The 17752-nt window shown below is 52.5% G+C and overlaps 1 protein-coding gene across 4 annotated transcripts in view; it reads right to left on the bottom strand.

Annotated features, from left to right (window-relative positions):
• Window positions 1–340: 340 nt before the first annotated feature.
• ZZEF1 (zinc finger ZZ-type and EF-hand domain containing 1) overlaps window positions 341–17752 on the bottom strand; it is a 100930-nt gene continuing 83518 nt past the window's right edge. For all 4 annotated transcript variants that reach the window (XM_077893192.1, XM_077893193.1, XM_077893194.1 and 1 more), the window contains 13 exons: window positions 17284–17477; window positions 15637–15756; window positions 14163–14354; window positions 13100–13200; window positions 11835–11970; window positions 11387–11746; window positions 9983–10126; window positions 9411–9579; window positions 9151–9249; window positions 8386–8551; window positions 4312–4465; window positions 3762–3833; window positions 341–2457 (listed from right to left, as the gene is read on the bottom strand). In XM_077893192.1, the coding sequence (XP_077749318.1) occupies window positions 2377–2457; window positions 3762–3833; window positions 4312–4465; window positions 8386–8551; window positions 9151–9249; window positions 9411–9579; window positions 9983–10126; window positions 11387–11746; window positions 11835–11970; window positions 13100–13200; window positions 14163–14354; window positions 15637–15756; window positions 17284–17477 (1988 nt within the window). In that variant the 3' untranslated portion in view covers window positions 341–2376. The remainder of the gene's footprint in view (window positions 2458–3761; window positions 3834–4311; window positions 4466–8385; window positions 8552–9150; window positions 9250–9410; window positions 9580–9982; window positions 10127–11386; window positions 11747–11834; window positions 11971–13099; window positions 13201–14162; window positions 14355–15636; window positions 15757–17283; window positions 17478–17752) is intronic.

Below are 17752 nucleotides of genomic sequence, written 5' to 3'. Positions count from 1 at the left end.
AGCTGTGCGAGGCACTGAGGGGGGGGGGGGGGGGCGTGTCTGGCTGGAGGGGCTGACCCGCGGACACCAGGACACCAGCGTGGGTGCAAACCTCCAAGCAGCCACTGTGCAGGCGTGACGCGGAGGTGAGCATGGACTTTGACTGCCGTGCGGCACCAGTCCTGGCTCAGCCTTGTAGAGTAGCTGCCGCCTGGAGCTAAGACCCTTCTGGTCCCGCCTACCCCGAGGCCCAGAGATTCCAGCAATTCCATCCTTCTGGGCCTTGCAGATGCTCCAAGCAGGGTCCTCATAGAGGCAGAGGAACAGGACAGGAAAGGAGAGGGAAAAAACACACAAGCAGTTGTATTTTTATATATAGAATTTGTACAATATATTTCTCTTCATTTGTATATTTTACCCACAACTTAACATCTTTTTTACAGGCTGAACGTGCTCAGCTTGATATAATCAAAATTCTTTCTTTCAAACAAATAAGAAAAATTCAAAATCGTAAACCCGTAAGAAAACAAATTAAAAACGATGATGAAAATAAGTCACCCCTCCCACTGGGAGCAGTGTCCATGTTACAATATACAGGATTGGGGTCAGAATCGCTTTATCAGGCACATGTTTCCATGACACCACTGTCTCCTACCTGGCGGCTTGGCCTCGACCAGTCTTGGCGTCCACTGCTCTAGACACTGTGGGCCCGCGGATGCGGGGAGCAGAGGTGGGGGCGGGGTGCAGGGTAGAGCAGCAGCTGAGCAAAGTGGATGCTGGGGGGCTCTGAGCAAAGTGGGGCCAGAGTGGCCAGAAGGACAGGGGTGAGAGCAGAGAGCAGCTCTGCGGAGGCCGGCCTCTCTGTAATTCAGCCTCCTGATGGGAAGACAGCGGGCAAAGGCGGTAGTGACGCCCCAAGAGCTGTGACCCTGCCGCCCGCCTGTCCTGGCTCAGTCAGCCAGCCTGGTCATGAGCGCAGACGGCAGGAGGCCAGGTGGGGAATGTACTGTCTTGTCTCCCAGGCCCCCTGTGTTGGAGCCGGGGCCCCCAGAGAACATGGGGTTTCCCCAGGGGTACAGCAGGGTGAAAGCACCCAACGCCATGGGCCCAGGCCTCGGGCCTCTGCACAGCGTTTCAGGGCCTGCCCTCTGCTCCTCCCCTGGGCCCCTCACAGGACAGGTGGGCTGGGAGCCAAACTCCAGGGCTAGGGGACCGCCCCTCAGACTCCTGACCCAGAAAGCACTTCCGCAGGGAAGCCTTCCCACCCAGACCCTGCAAAGGGAGTTTTGGAGGCCACGGTGGTGCTAACCTGCTCAGCGTGGCCCTGGCTACAAGAGGCCTTCCCCGGGGCCCAGACGCCATCCTGCACTGGCTGCTGGCTCAGGTGCTATCCACGCCAAGTGCCACTAAGGTGCGGCCATGGCCCACCTCGCTCCCCAAAACACGGCTTTGGAAAGAGAGTCATCATTCTGCGATCATTAGGAGAACGGGAAACAGCATTCACTAGAACTAATGCAGTTACTGCCTCGTCACAGCCAATCAAGCAAGCGCTCCCAGAGGCGATGCGGTGTGTGACTATGACCATGGAGAAGAAATAAAATCATATATTTTTTGTGTGTTTTTTGTTTTTTTTCACTTCTAAAATAAGTTCTCATCGGATAACACTTCAAGTCTTTACGTATAGAAGCTTTCACATGAACAGTGTGTCCTCTGAATGACCATTCCTTTGGGCACCCCTTGAGGCCTCGCAAGGCAGTTGTACAGTTGTTCTAAAAACATCAGGTGGAAATTGAAATATGTTAAAACAGCTAAATGCAGGCATGCTGGGAGCCGGTGTGTGAGCAATGCACGTGGGCGGCCTGCTGGCCTGTCCACGGGTTCTCGATCTCACCGAGGACATTGCGCGACAGCCAGGTGCATGCTTGGGGACCAGGGGGAGGCCAGGACAAGCTCGCAGCAGCTTTGGTCTGGACGCCCAGTCTCAAGAAAGCGCAGAAGAGCTCCCAGGCCAAGCAGGGGCCACTGGGGTCCTGGCGAGAAGGCAGCTCTGGGCAGACTGTGCTGACGTGAGGGCAGGGCCAGCAGCTCCAGCTAATGGATGTACAACCCCATCCACACAGGCTTCTTTCAGATCCTTCTGGGCTGTGGCTTCCACTGGAACCAACTCTGGCGAAGGTTGGTCTCCTTTCTCAAGGGCTCTGGCTGGCTGGCCGTCCTCACGCGCTGTGCCGTATGCAGGAGGCTAGCTCATGATGCGGTGCATTCTTGGAGGTGGAGTGCAAGTGGGAACTGAGGGGAAGCCGGGCACGGACGCCACAGCCTCTTCCTGAAGGAGTTCAGATGTCTGCTCTCAAGTCCTGGGGCTGAGCAGCTACTTGCATGTGCACCGTTCCAGGGCTAACACTCAACGTTCCAGAGGCGGGTTGCCTTGTTTGGGTAGTTGATGGCCAGGCTGATAGCAGCGACATTCTGCAGGGCCTGTGGAGGGACAAAGGGTCACTGCCAACGTCAAGAACCACGTGTCTGCTCACTCATGAGGTGTGGCCTGGACAGGACCCTCAGCGGAGCACTCATGTCTGGGGAGCAAGGCAAACACGAGCCCCAAGTGGTTCCCCTCACCCAGAGCAGCAGCCCAGAGAGAGACAAATTCTCTCTCTGTGAACATAGGGTGGAAATATTATCACTGCTCCGAGGGGGGAGGGCAACGCTGGGGCCTCAGTGGGCCTGAAGGACCAGCCCAGCACGGCAGGAGCAGAGGGCGGCAGGGAGACAGGCAGAGCACGTCCAGCACCGCGGACAGGCTGGGGGTTAGAGTGAGGGCCGGAGGCCGGCCAGGGGCCAGGTGGGTGGGAGGGGCCCACAGGCTTGTGTGGCACAGGCTCCCCGTGCCATATGGTTGAACCTCAAACTCTGGCTGCGCATCCTGAGCCCTGAAACGAGGGGTCGGGGGCACTGTGGGGAGGAGAGAGACCTTCCTCTGCCCACGGGGCTCAGGACCTCCTAGTTGATGCGGATTCCTGCTTCTAAGCAGGCACCCAGAGCTCCCCCAGATGGGTCTGCTCCCGCGTGACCCTGGGCAAACTCCTGTTGGAGCCTCAGTGTCCCCACAGGTGTCCAGGAGAGTGGGACCACAGGCTCTCTGACAGTCAAGGGGTGTCTGTGTGGTGGCAACCGTCACAGCGATGCTGAGACCTGATTCTGCCCTTGCCACCTGCACGCTCTCAAGCATGTGGGGACATTCCCAGAGGCCTGTGCACGCCGGGACAACGGCAAGGCACCAGTTGGAGGCCTTCTGCCAGGACGGATGGAACAACCACTACCCTCCTCAGGAACGATTTTATTTTGAAAAATATAGCTGTTTTCTCACAGAATGTTACTATTAACATGGAATGAGTACACTATTTCTTACAATGAACTAATGAATGTTTCAGTTTTAATTTCTAAACTTAAAGTCTAGGTTAATGTCTAGCGGCATATGATCAATACGTAAAACACACATAAGCAAAAGCTTTTTAGGATGCTCAGTAATTCAGCAGAGAGGGGAACCTGACCCCGAACCCTGAGGGAACCTCAGCACGCTGTTAATTTAAGGCACTGGTTGTTTCGGTTTCAAAGACACCAATCCTTGCTAGCATCCTCCAAGCCACGACCCCACATGAACAATGCTGATAAATGGGCCAAGTGCTCTCGGACACCAGGAGGCAACCGGGTGGGGACAGAGCCGCATGCAGACCCCGGGGGATGTGGTGATGGGGTGGCCAGCTCTGGCGGAGAGACAGTACCTGTGCCGCGCAGCGGAGAAGGTGGTCGTCCGTGGTCAAGGCCAGCAGATACTCCTGCAGCAAGCCGAGCTCCTGGGGAGGGGCACAGGGGCAGAGGCAGCGAGCAGCACCCAGGGGACACCAACCCAAAAGCACACAGTCTCGCCTGGTGATGCCAGGCACCTCACTCGAGGGCTGCAGAAGGGGCTGGACCAGGAGGAGCCCGAGGCCTGGTTCTGGGGACTCTGCCCTGACTCACGCACGGGAGGACCAGGTAGGGGCTCCTTCCTTATGTGGACACTGGGGGGTAAGCCAGAGAACTCTGAAAGGCCTCTCGTGTCTCACATTTAGTGAGCCGCCTATGATCGGGGAGGGAGAACCAGGAGAGCCCCTCATTTCATTTTCTAGAACACACTCCTGGTAAGGACTGAGCCAAGGCAGTTCTTCCCCCATGGGCTTTAGGCCTGACCAAGCAGGCAGCGTTCCTGGGGGTCAGGCAGAGTGGGGATCTGGGGCTGCAGGCCACACCTGCCCAGCCGGGTGGCGGAGGTGGCACCCGTGGAACCCTCACCTGGGCGCGGTTCTCGGTGACGAAGAAGAGCTCAGTGAGGGCACGGTGCAGGGGGAGGAGGATGCCGGGTGAGGTCACATCCTCGAACAGGCTATACTCCATGTGAGTGAAGAGCTGCCACAGGGGCTTTAGCAGCGCAAGGTCACAGAGGTCGCTGTGGGGAGCGGGGCCAGACGTGAGACAGACGCCAGGGATGGGCTCCCCCCACATCTAGTAAAGTCATGACCTTCCCCCAAAATGGCTAAAAATATTCACTAGCAGCAGAGAGGAAAGGAGCAGAACCCCCACGGGGGCTCCAGGAAGCAGGGACCCTGCAGTAGGCACAGAAACCATCTCAATGGTTGCTGTGAAGAGCTTCCACTGATGGTGGGAAAATCCTGAGAATAATGTTAATGGGGAAAAAAGCAACACATAAAACTACACATACAAAATAACACTAAAAAATGAAAACCCAGCTGTACACACAGTGCTGTGACTGTGATAAACGCAATCCACCCAATACATTCTCCGCGCTTGTCCCAGTCGATTTCCTAGACTTTCTGCAATGCTCACTGCCTCAACAATCAGACCACAAGACATTCACATGGCAGTGACAACCGTTATCACAATCTTAGGCTCACAAACTCAAGAAATGTGCTAAAGAGGTTGCCTGGGCCAGAGCCCTTCACCATTCCCTGGGTCTCTGCTGAGACTCGCTGACACGTTCGGCTCAGAACGTGCTTTTAATTCCACTTCAACACCCTTCAGAGAAGAAAAGTTATGATGCAAATAATACCCTGGGCCTCGCTACATGACTTTACGCATATATCACCTTAAATTTTGCCTTTTCTGTGGTGTGTGACCTTTTGTACACCTACTCTCGGAGCCAATCCCTTCCTCCTGGAGAAGCCAGTCCTCCAAAAGCAGAGCAATGGGAAAACCTGGCCTGATGCAAAGGGACAGCTCAACAGCTGTAGGAAAGTGCTCAGGGAGCAAGGTCGATGCACTGTGCAGCCCACCCTGCTTCCATCCATCCATCCGTCCGTCCGTCTGTCTATCCGCCCACCTCAGGGGCTGAGGAAGGTCTGCATGTAGCAGGAGTGCACCTACAATGCAGCCAGGAAGGGCCCAGCGCCTGATGACAGTTTCCAATCCATCACTCAACCAGACAGTTCTCACTGCAGGACATGGCAGCACCAACAGCCACCCCGCTGGCTCTCTCCCTCCCCCTGCCAGCCTGCACACACACAGACAGTGCCTCCTGACTTGCTTATGGCCCCATCCTATCCCTAAAGACGACCTGTTACTCAGACATCACTCCACTGACTGGCACCCTGTGTCTGTGTGTCTTAAAAATGTTGGGGGGAGAGCGCCTGGGGGGGCCCAGTCATTTAAGCATCTGACTCTTGATTTCGGCTCAGTTCATGATCTTGAGGTCGTGAAGTCAAGCCCCCCCCCCCACACACACACATTGGACTCTGTGCTGGGCATCTGCTTAACACTCTCTCTCCTCTGCTCCCCACCTCACCCCACATTCTCTATTAAGAAAAGAAATGCTCACATTCTCTATTAAGAAAAGAAATGCTAGAGAGAAAGACTGACCCCTGACAGGCCAGGGTGCGAGTGTGGACAACGCATGTGGCACAGCTGCCAACACCGCTGTCTGCAATGAAGAACAATGTCTTTAATACCCACATCTACACAACACTCTATGGGAGACCCTAGCTGGTGCAAACAGGCCAAAAAAAAAAAAAAAAAAAGGTTTCCAAGGACCAAGAGGAAAACCTAAAACCCGTTATGATTTGTGGGGTCTGAGACAACAGGATTGTGCTCTGAACATTCTATACAAACCCTCTTAGAGTCAACAAACAGAGCATGGTCATTGCACACAAAGGAAATACACAAAATTATATATAGCAAAAACAAAAATAAGAATTCTAAAAAAAAAAGAAAAAGAATTCTAAAACATTAACTGCAATGGCATCAAAACCATTAACTACCTAGAAATAACTCTCACGGAATGTTGTGTGGGCCTCTCCACAGAAACCTGTGGAACATCATCAGACCCGAGCAGTGGAGGCCTGCAGAGGAGCTGACACATAATGGCGGTGGAGCAGGGGACTCAGTCTTCTCAAGAATCAAACAAAATCCCATCAGGTGAAGAGGTGTGTGCGTATGTCATGCACAGACAACAACACATGCATTAGGAACAATACAAAGTCCCAGAGGCTCTAACCAGAGCAATCGAGCCAGAAAGAGAAACAAAAGGTATCTACATTGGAAAGAAGATGTGCAACTGTCTGTTTGCAGACGACATTCTATACAGAAAACACCAAAGATGCCACAGAAACACTGTTAAAACTACTAAACTCAGTAAAGTTACAGGACAAAAAAATCAATACAGAACATCAGTTGCATTTCTATACACTAACGAGCCATCAGAAAGAGAAAGCAAGGAAACAAACCAACTTACAGTAAGATAAAAAAGAATAAAATACTTAGAAATAAATTTTAACACAGGTGGTAAACAATCTGTACAATGAACACTGTAAACATTGATGAAAGAAACTGAAGACACAAATAAGTGTAGGGGACAATTTGTGTTCCAGGACCCCAGGAATACTGTTAAAATGTTCATGCTGCCCAAAGCAATGTACAGATTCCATGCAGTCCCTACCAAAATCTCAATGGCATTTCCACAAAAATAGGAAAAACAATCCTAAATTCATATCAAACTACAGAAGACCTTGAATAAACAAATCAAAATTGAAAAAGAACGAAGCTGGAGGCATTGCACTTACCGATCTTAAACCATAACACAGAGCAATAGTAATGAGAATAGGATGGTATTGGAATAAAAACAGGCATAAAGACTGATGTACAGGACAGAGAGCTAAGAAATAACCCAAGCATATACAATTAATATTTGACAAAAGTGCCAAAAACGTGCAATGGGGAAAGGACAGTCTCGTCAACAAATGTGTTGGAAACATGGGACGGCCACATGCACAAGCACAAGGCTGGCCCCGTCTCTTACACCACACACAAAACCAACTCAAAGCAGACTAAAGAGTTGAATGTGAGGACTCCAGCTGTACAACACCTACAAGAAAACATAAGGAGTAAGCTCCTTGATGTTGGTCTTGGCAATGATTTTCTGAATTTGACACCGAAAGCAGTAATAAAAAAGTGGGACCATATCAAACAAAAAAGCTGCCCAGCAAAGGAGACCAGCGACACATGAAAAGGCAGCCTATGGAATGGAGGAGCTACATAAACCACAAACCAGGCGAGGGGTTAATATCCAAAATATACAAGGAATTTGTACAACTCAATTTCAAAAGAACCCAAATAACCTAATTGGAAAATGGCCACACAGGACCTGAGCAGACATCTTGTCACAGAAGACATGTAGATGACCAACAGACTCACGGAAAGACAGATGCTGTACATGTCTCATCATCAAGGATATGCAAATCAAAACCCCGAGATCTCGCTGTGCCCATGGGAGCACAAGTAACTCTCCTTCCGTGGGTATGTACATGCACCACATTTGTGTTCTCCACTCTTGCACCGATGGGCACTCCGTCTGTTTCCACACATCGGCTACTGTGAACATCTGAGTGTAGGAGACCCTGCCATTTGTGATACCGATGGACCATGAGGGCATTGTGCCCAGTGGAATAAACCAGAGAAAGACAAACCCTGTGACCTCACATATATGTGGAAACCAGAACCAACCAGATAAACAAACCCGTAGACACGGGTGGTTGGTAGGGGCTGGGGGCGAGGAGAGGAGGAGGGGCTGGGGTGAGGAACAGATGGGGAGGGGCAGGGATGTGAAAGAAAAAGCAATTACGCTTCAAGAACTCAGGAAATATCTTCATGACCCCAAGATGGAAAACGGCAAAAATTTCCTAAGCACAACACAACAAAAGCACTACGATGTAAGAGAAAAGACTGATGAACTGCAAGATATTAAAATTAGAAATGTCTTTTCATCAGACTCCACTGAGAGAGAAATGCAAGTCCCGGTGTGGGAGGAGGGGCTTACGGTGCAAACTCCCCGCAAAGGACCCATGCACATCGGCTCACCTGTGGGTGCAGCATTGCACAATCCTCAGAAGCAGGTGGATGGCTTTCAATCGCTGATGACCAGTCTGGCGACAAGCCACCCCCACCAGCCACTCCCAAATTTTGGCCAGTGGGAGGTGTGGCACAACTCTTTCTTCTGACAACATCTGCTTCAAAATCTCGAAGCCTGGCCCACACCCACAAAACACAGTTATTTTTAAAATATTAGCTGCTTAAGTTTTAATAAATATAAAAATATAATAAAACCATGATCATTTAAATTTTGCCTAAAATTATGCCTTTTATAAAAGCAACACAGGAACACCATTTTTAGTTTTCCCTTTTTGCAAAATGCCCTGCAAATTCTTTTCTTTCTTTTTTTTTTTTTTAAAGATTTTATTTATTTATTCATGATAGACACACAGAGAGAAAGAGAGAGAGAGGCAGAGACACAGGCAGAGGGAGAAGCAGGCTCCATGCCAGAAGCCCGACGTGGGACTTGATCCCAGGACTCCAGGATTGCGCCCTGGGCCAAAGGCAGGCGGCTAAACCACTGAGCCACCCAGGGATCCCTGTGCCCTGCGAATTCTAAGAGAAAAAGCATGTCTGTAGGACCCCGGGAACAGGTGGCTCTTGTATCCATTTATGTTTATGAGCGCAGGACATGTGTGCAAGTCTCGGAGGAAAGCACCTGCTGCGACACTAAGACCAGGGACATTGCAGCACCTGCACACATGGAGGGTCCCTGGCGCGAAGGCCACACAAAGGAGAGAACAGAGCACACACCTGTCTGGAATCGGCCCAGGTGTCCAGCTGTCACAGTGAACTTGTAACCCCACTCCGTGTTGCTCATGTCAGAGGTGAAGCGGTAGTATAGAGTATCCCCTGGGTCACAAAGAAACAGAAACAGCTCAGGACACTACAGCAACAGGGAATGCAAGTGACGTGCTCCTGATGAAAAGGGCTGACCCTGTGTGACCCCCCACAACACCCCTCTCCTTGGTACTGATACTAAGAGCCCAGAAGACCGAGTGCTCCTTTACTACCTGGAAGCTCAAAATCCTTCCATTTCTGCTGAGACCCACTGAAAGTGTGTCGATCCTGCTGGAAGTCGCTACTGCTGGACATGGCTAGCTCGTCACAGCCCTCCTCTGTGCTACACTGCGAGTCAAATTTGATCGAGAGGTAGATTGCACCAGGGATGTGGACTTTATCCTGGGGAGGGGACACAAGAACACTGTCAATCCTGACGGCCTGTCTCCGGCCGCATCCTGTAAGTGAAGGGGGACGGGGAATGCGCTGGCCATGAGACGGAGGGCAAGGGACCCCGAGGTGCAGCCAGCCAGGTTCCCAGGCCCACACTCAGTCTCCCTGTTGAAGGTGCCAAGGGTTCCCTGCAAGGACACTGCTGCAGGAAAAGTGACCTCCCCCAGGCCCAGAGGCCCTTGTTTCCTATGAAAACAGGGTCGGAAGACCGGGCTGGGGAGGCAGACTGCAGCTCACACTATGGGAGCCCCTTCTCGGCCAGGGCAGCCCAAGGGGAACGGCCACTGTGGACGATGATGAATCCCTGGCGACCCTCACGGTCGGGCCTGCCAGCCACGTGTGCAGGCCATACCTCAAAGCTGGTGTTGTTGTTATACGGGTGCTTTGACTCTCTCACTTGCACCTCCATCCCCGGCTCCTCCATGAACTGGCAGGCGGCCAGGGCCATGGTCCCCAGCATGCTCCCTCGGCAGCCCTGAAGCACCTTCCGCAGGATCTGGGGGACAGGAGGCAGGAAGGAAGAGGTGTCCATTTCAACCCAAGGCCCATCCAGAGGGGCTGGCTTCACCCTGGGCCCTGGCCCCACCCCTGGGCCAGCTCCCTCAGTTGCCCCTCACTGGGGACCAGGACACTCTGTGCCTCCTGGAAACACTGTGGGATCTCTGAGGGAACCAACAGGGCCGCTCAGAAGGGGTCCCGGGTCTGTAAGAGTCCTGAGCCAAGCACGGGGATGCACGGAGAAATAATCACAGTCCAAGGGCACACATGCTGCAGCATGTGGAAGTGGGGACTCCGGGGGGAGGCCATGCTGCTCTCCGGCACCTCCAATGAGAGGCGCTGCTGCCAGGACCCCAGGGACTGCGATCTCCGCTCAGGGACTGAGACACTGAGTCTCTGGGTTCTGAGATGGGCAAGTCAGGGAAGACAAGGAACGCTCACTTCCTGAGGAATCTTCCCGTAGGCCATGCTTGAGCCCGTGTGAGACAGGGGGAGGGCGTGTGGCATGTGCGGATGCCACGACGAGGGGGATGATGGGGTGGCAGTGATGTGATACAGGTTTTCTGTGCTCAGAAGCTGGGAAGGTGCTGACAAAACTTCCCAGCTCAGCTGGAGGTGGTGCCCACGGAGTCCCCTGTCCAGACCAGGCCGTGTGGTTCTACGTGGCCCCTCTGGATGTTCACCCCAGGAAGCCTCGCTAGCCCTGGGACTGCTCTCAAAGACGACACTGAAGATTTGACATTAAGAACGAGACCAGAACCTGAGGCCTAGATGCTGAGACCTGGAGTGTGGGGTTAGACTACGGACCACACTTGCCTTCCAGAGGCTGGGGGCCTCCGACAACTTACAGTACAACAGGTGAAAGTGCCCTGGGGCAGACGGCCCTGGTGGCTTCCTGGACCATGGGAATAGGCCCTCAGCCATAACTCACCCCGTGGCCTGGGCTTGGCATGGTATGACAAGAGATGGGCTAGGAAGGGTGCAAAGCCAGGCTCCATGGGACCGCGATGGAAGGTTCTCTCCACACACCTAGTCTGCATCAGGCTGTGAACTCAGCTCTGGGCCAGGACTTGCAAGAGCCCAGCCATGAGCCCCCTGCCCCCGACCCCGCATCTGCTGCACCACAGCTGTCACACAGCCACACGGGTCACCTTCCTCCAGGAGGGTCCTCACCAGGGGGACCTGTTCAAGTGTGGGGAGTGGGGGCAGAGGGTGAGCAGAGAGGGCAAGGGCCTAGCCCAGCCTGCTTCACAATCACCTTCTCCCACTGGTGCTTCTCCTCCAGCTGCATGAACATGTCCAAGATGTAGGTCATGTGGGCAGGGCCGCTGAGGTCCAGGGTGTCCTCGCTCACTGGTACGTGCCCCGGCCACTCGGCGAGCAAGGATGCCAGCACATGGCGGGCATACAGGACAGCTGTTGCTTCGTTCACGCGGAACAGGTACTCCCGGATGGCCCGCTTGCTCTTGCCATTCAGCTCCTTGTGCAGGAGGGCGGTGCTCTTGCTGCGCCGCTGTTTGGCGTAGCTATGCTGCAATTCACTCTCAGTGCTGGAGATCAGCTTCTGGGTCACGGGGTTGGATTCGGCCGTGGCCTGGTCACAGCGGGCAGGCCGGGACTGCAAACCCAAAGACCCCCGTTACCATGGCCTGCACCCTCACCACCAGGCAAGGCAGGGGCAGACACCAAAGGCAGAGGCAACGTACCAAACACGGTAAGATGATCATGTCTGTATCCACGGCTTTGGTGCTCTGTTCCTCCAGTCTCAGGCCCCTACTGGGCTGCCATCTCTGAGCCAGGGTGCGAATCCTCTCATCTGTGGTGAGTTCATCCCCATCAAACCTGGAGAGAAGGGCACAGGGCTGGGTTCATACACACAGGACACCAGGAGTTCAGGCCGCAGCAGTCAGAGCTGCTCTCCTGGTATTCTGCAATCACAGCACTGTCCCCACGTTCTGCCATCTAGATTCAGGCACTCACTGCCTCTCACATGCAGACGTCCTTATACATCTTGCTGGCAGGAGACATGAACCATCCCTCAGGATCCATGCTCCCTTATCTTGGAAACAAAGTCCCCAGAACTTTTAGCAAGACACACAACCGCCCAGCTGTGACAGGGTCCTCAGCCCCTCTTCAACTACCCAGGGTAATGCCAGTAGGTTCTTGCCACAAGAGGAGCCTACCCTCAAGCAGCTGGGTGGGGGGTGCACCCTTCTACCTGCCCTCCTTCCTCTGGGCTGGAATGCAGGTGGGTATACGTGAGCCATGTGATGACGCACAGGAGAGCAATACCCCTGGGGCACAGGGCCACTGCACGGGGCACATCCGCCTACCCACCCTGGATGCCACGAGAGGGAAAACCAGTTCTATCTTCCCGGACCCCATATCTGTGGGTTGCTTAGTTACAGCAGCTTAGACTGGACCCTGTCTCATTTTGTAGGGGACTTGAGGCAACATTTAAGAAATACAAGAAAATAGAAATATAAAATAAAACAAAAGAAAAACTAAATTGGAATTGAATGTAAGAATAAGAAGTCAAAAGTAGGATGTGACAGGACAAAGGGGGAAATTGTTGCAGACAGGTAAAGTTCCACACACATTTGGGAGCAGAGCCCAAGCAGCAGTTCCAAGCTTCCTGACCAAGAGAAAGACAGCATTACTAACTTTACAATAAGCCTTAGGGAAAACCCATGGAAACACCGTGCAGGGGTAAACACACAGCACCCTGCCTGGGGCAACAATGCAGGGAGCCTGGCATCAGCCTGCACCCAGGAGGGACACACAGCATAGCACAGAGAGGACGCAGCCAACACGGCGGGATGGGCTTCCACGGCACTTCATGAAGCCATGAACCAGTTCCACGTGTTGGCCTCGCAGGGGATGTGGCCCAGAGCTTGCTGGCAGGAAGCCATCACTGCCCTGCCCTCTGTGTCCTTCCATCCCTGTGTCAGCTGCACCGCGGCTCCCTCACCTCTTCTGAACCTCCAGGAAGAAAGAATCCGTCCTTTTCATCTGCAGCTCGTAGATGGCCCGGAGGATGTGCAGAGGAGCATTGAGCGCATCGTGCGCCATCTGAAGGCCATGGGAGGAAGCACAAGAGATGATTTAAAACTGCTTCAGGTGGGACACCTGGGTGGCTCAGCGGTTTGGCACCTGTCTTCGGCCCAGGGCATGATCCTGGAGTCCCGGGATCGAGTCCCACATCGGGCTCCCTGCATGGGGCCTGCCTCTCCCTCTGCCTGTGTCTCTGCCTCTCTCTCTCTCTCTCTCTCTGTGTCTCTCATGGATAAATAAAAAGTCTTTAAAAAAAAAAAAACAAAAAACTGCTTCAGGGCATCCTTATCCTCTGAACTCAAAACGGATAAAACGGTTTTCCAAAGTTACCACGGGCTATAATTACTGAGTATCATGTGGTCACTTAAAGCAAATAAAGTTATAAGCTCTAAAACTTGGACTGTAGGATCTGCTCTGCTACTAGAAATTCACAGGAAAACGTAAAGCATGGAAATACGAGGCCATCACGTGCAACAGCTGCCACCCACCACAATGGGCCCACTGCTCGCTGCTTCGCAATTGCCACATACTGAACTTTGACAACTGGCACCTGAGTCCAAAGAGGTGCTTCCTTCTGGTTTCTGAGTAACTATACTTGCTTTTCCCATCGCCACCCCACACTCTCTGACTCTCCCGGCAGTCACTGAATGTGCAGGGAAGAGCGTATCCCCAGGGAACATAAATAAGAAAATGCAATTCAGAAGCCACGAGGGGACACCATGCCTGGAAGGGCTGCAAAGTATGAGCAAAACTGCATGTGCTTATTTCATGGGACAGATATTTAAAGCTTTTAGACCCATAAAGCCCAAAAACTACTGTTGCAAGAGCTTCTTTCTTCTGGATCAATTCTGCAAAATTCAGACTGAGTCTTCAGGAAGTGACCTCTCAGCACATCAGACTGAGGCATTTTCACACAAAGGGAGCAAAGAATCCATCCCTCGGAGTCCCCTCTCCGTCCACACCTCAGCCCCAGAACTCACCAAGAAACATATTCTGGTAGGCTCGTCCAGGCTCTCCAGAGGGTCTAGCTTCTTTTGGTCTGGCTCACCAGGGCTGCTGACTGTGCCATCCACCTCCTCCTCTTGGTCTCCTCTCTCATCTCGCTCCAGGGCTGTGTGCTCAGCCGAGGTATGGCTCTCCTTCTTGGAGGAGTACAGCATGATGGACAGGATCTGCAGATGGGAAACGGGTAGGGCAGGGGTGTGGTGGTGCCATGAGTGAGGAGGTCATGCAGATCTCTAACCCTCAGATGGTACAAAATATTTGCCCTAACTTTGTAAAAGATACAGCAATTCCCAAGACAATGTAAAATTAATAAAACAAAACAAAACAAAACATGTTCAATTTACCTGAAATCAAAAAAATACCTACTGAAACCACGAGGGATCGTTTACTAACTTTGCTGCTGACAACGTCAATTGGGCTCACTTTTAGAACGCACTTTGTTAATGAAATATAAGGAACTATGACAATGTCTCCTGCCTCTGACCTAGCCAGTAACTCACCTTTTAGGAATTACATAAAACGTGCTATGGTCGATGAAGCTGAAATCCACCTTCATGTATCACTTGCAGCCATTACCCTGGTGATTCAGGGAAGTGGCCACCACACGCGCTCACTGCGTCTCAATGCCATGCACTGTTTAACCTGAGTCTATGCGTGTGACAGGGACGCAGATGGAAACAACCAGAATAAGGCAATACATAAAATATTAACAAAGGCTGTGTTTGTGGGGCAGAATTTGAAATTTTCCTTTCTTTTCCAGATTTCAAATTTTCTGCACTGTAGTTCTATTACTTGAGTCATAAAAAAATTTCGTTTTAAAATGTTTCCTCTGATGCTCTCCAGGTTTTGCATTATAACACTTCAGCAGTTTCCTGAGACCTAAGCAAACCTTCTCGTGGCGCCAGAGTGCAGGCTCTTGGCACTCAGCCTGTGTGTGATGGAGCGTGGCTGGTGGACCTCCGCCCGCACAGCAGCCATTCTTGGACCTGCGGCTGCCCCGCAGTGCACAGAACCACACAGAACCTCAGTAATGCCACAGAGAAAAATCTGAGGCCCAGGAGGAACTGTGAGAAGGTAAAAATTATTGACTTAAATCCTTCATAAAATAAACATGACCAAGGACAAATTCAGAGTTAGGGACAAAGGGAAATGATAATTCAAGGACACATTTCATCACTGTAGTGCCATGAATGGCCGTGCGCTTCCGTAACATACTTCCCCTCCGGTGCTCTCTAAACAAACATCAGATTCATTCTCCCCCGACAGGGAGGGCAGGGGTCGGAATCCCTGTTTCCAAGAGGGGACACAAATCTAGGCTCGGCTCTGGGACTGCACAGCATGGCATGCACAGGGCAGTGCTGGCCATGGCCACCCCCCTACTCAGTCCACGCAGGGACCTACCCGCCAGCAGCAGGCAGTGCAGCAGCAGGACCCACACCCACTGCTTACCTCCAGATCCCGGAGGAGCCACGTTTTACTGAAACCAGTCCCTTTGCTGCACTTTTTCACCAGCAGCTTCAGCAAATCCGTCTGAAGGAAGGTGGTGTGGGTCTCTTCAAAACTGTGAGCCTGCCAAACACAAGGGACACACCTGCCGCTGCCTCAAGGGAAGTAGCACGAGCCAGATGGGAGGAGCCCAGTCCCATTGAGTGGCCCAGGTCACAGCATGCAGAAATCCCAGAGTTGGCAGGAGGATGAAACGGCGAGCCTCGGCCCTCACCTGAGTCCATCTGCTCGGTACGTCCCCGTCAGCAAGCCCAGGATACCCTGGGCTTGAGCCACGTCCTGCACCAGCGGCCCCCTCCGGGCTCTGCCTTCCCAAAGGCTTCCCTGTGTTCTTTGGACCAAAGCCTAAATTCTGACTCATGGCAGATGGGGTGCTGCAGACCCCCTGCCTGCTCCCCTGCTCTCTGTCCTGAAGGCCTGGGGGTATCCTCCTGCTGCTGACAACCGCTCTCCCTGCACATGTCGCTCTGCCCAGATTCCTCATCCACCACTTCACGTGTCACCACCTTGCAGGGCCCGTGCTGTGTCCCTGGCAGGTTAGACTGTCAGCCCACCTTCTCTTGAGGTCGGTGCCACACAGCTCCACTTGGCTCTTGTTGCTCAACAAATATGTATCAAAACAGATTCAAAGAAATAGTTTGTGCCCTCAGGGCATTTATTTTCTCTTTCCTACCATAATCAAACAACTAAAACAAGGGGTGCCTGGGTGGCTCAATCGGTTGAGCATCTGCCTTCAGCTCAGGTCATGATCTCACGGTCCTGGGATCGAGACCCGCATTGGGCTCCCTGCTCAGTGGGGAGTCTGCTTCTCCCTCTGCCTCTCCCTCTCTCTAATAAATAAGATCTTAAACAAACTAACTAAAACAAAGCAGGTTGTGATAAATGCCGTGTAGGCAACAAATAGCAGCTGCAGAGCCTCAGAGCCCTCAACACGTGCTCAGAGCTGGGCCAGAGCCAGACCCCATCCATGCTGACTTTGTGTTGCCAAGCCCTTCTGTGGCCTCCTGGGCAGTTCTGCCCAAGTCCAGGGACCCACAGGCTGTTAAAATGAAACTCTTCTCTCACGGCAACTTCTGAGGGGAAGATCCTCCTAAAGGTGATCCCTTCCTTTGTCAGGCCCCTCAGGTACCAGAAGACCCACGTTCCCACAAGCAGGGGCTTCTTGTCTGACACCAGCTACCCCCCACCCCTGGCTCCTGACATATCTGCTCCTTCCACCCCAACCACCAAGCCTATGGCTACGGGTTCCACGGGAGGCTGGTCCCCTGGTTCTCTTCTCCTTGCCCTATGATGGCCCCAAGGGAAGTGGGAAACTATTCTCTCCAGTTTCTGCCCATCTGCCATGGTGCCATGCCCATCAGGCAAATACTTGGTTCCATGAAACAGTACTAAAAAAATATAAAGAACTGATACTGGGAAAATTATGTTTCTTCCCTAAAATTATCCTTGTGCAAGACCCCAAGCATTCCCAAAAATAATCATGATTCTTTGGCTAACCACCCACCAAAATTAGATGGCACTTCCTTGCAGTAAATGCCCCACAGACACTAAATCACAGCAATTCACTAGCAACTGGAAAGTCACCATTACCTTTAGTGTTTTATACAGTCCTTTCAGGGCCAGAGACAGGACCCATGTTGCTTCTACTGCCTCAGGACATTGGCTGTCCATACTGGTCTGTAGAAGGTGACTGGCGATAAAGGCAAAGTGCCGGGAGTACTGGCTCAGCTGGGCCTGAGAGCTGCTGCATTCCTGTCCTTTCTGGACCAGCTGGTAGTCCTTCACTGGAGGATGATGTCAGGCAGGAAGAGAAAGGCATGAAAGTACAGTGAATGCTTCCTGCAGCTAAGGCTCTTCCCCAGTAACGTGCCTTACCAAAGCAAGAACTGCAGGTCCCAAAATACAAATTACCCTGGCTGGCTTGCAGGTGAGCAAAGAAATGGCACTGGGCCACCAAGAGAGACAATTTACACGCCTACTATTGTGCACAAACAGGCTGTCTCCAAGTGTTAAAGGGACTTCTTAATAGAGCATGGAGGTGGAACTTCTACTTCCAAAC

This window comes from Canis aureus, chromosome 3 (genome assembly GCF_053574225.1).
Source record: "Canis aureus isolate CA01 chromosome 3, VMU_Caureus_v.1.0, whole genome shotgun sequence".
Taxonomy (NCBI): Eukaryota; Metazoa; Chordata; class Mammalia; order Carnivora; family Canidae; genus Canis; species Canis aureus.
The sequence above is the reverse complement of the archived record's forward strand: the minus strand, read 5'-3'. Positions and strand labels throughout refer to the sequence as shown.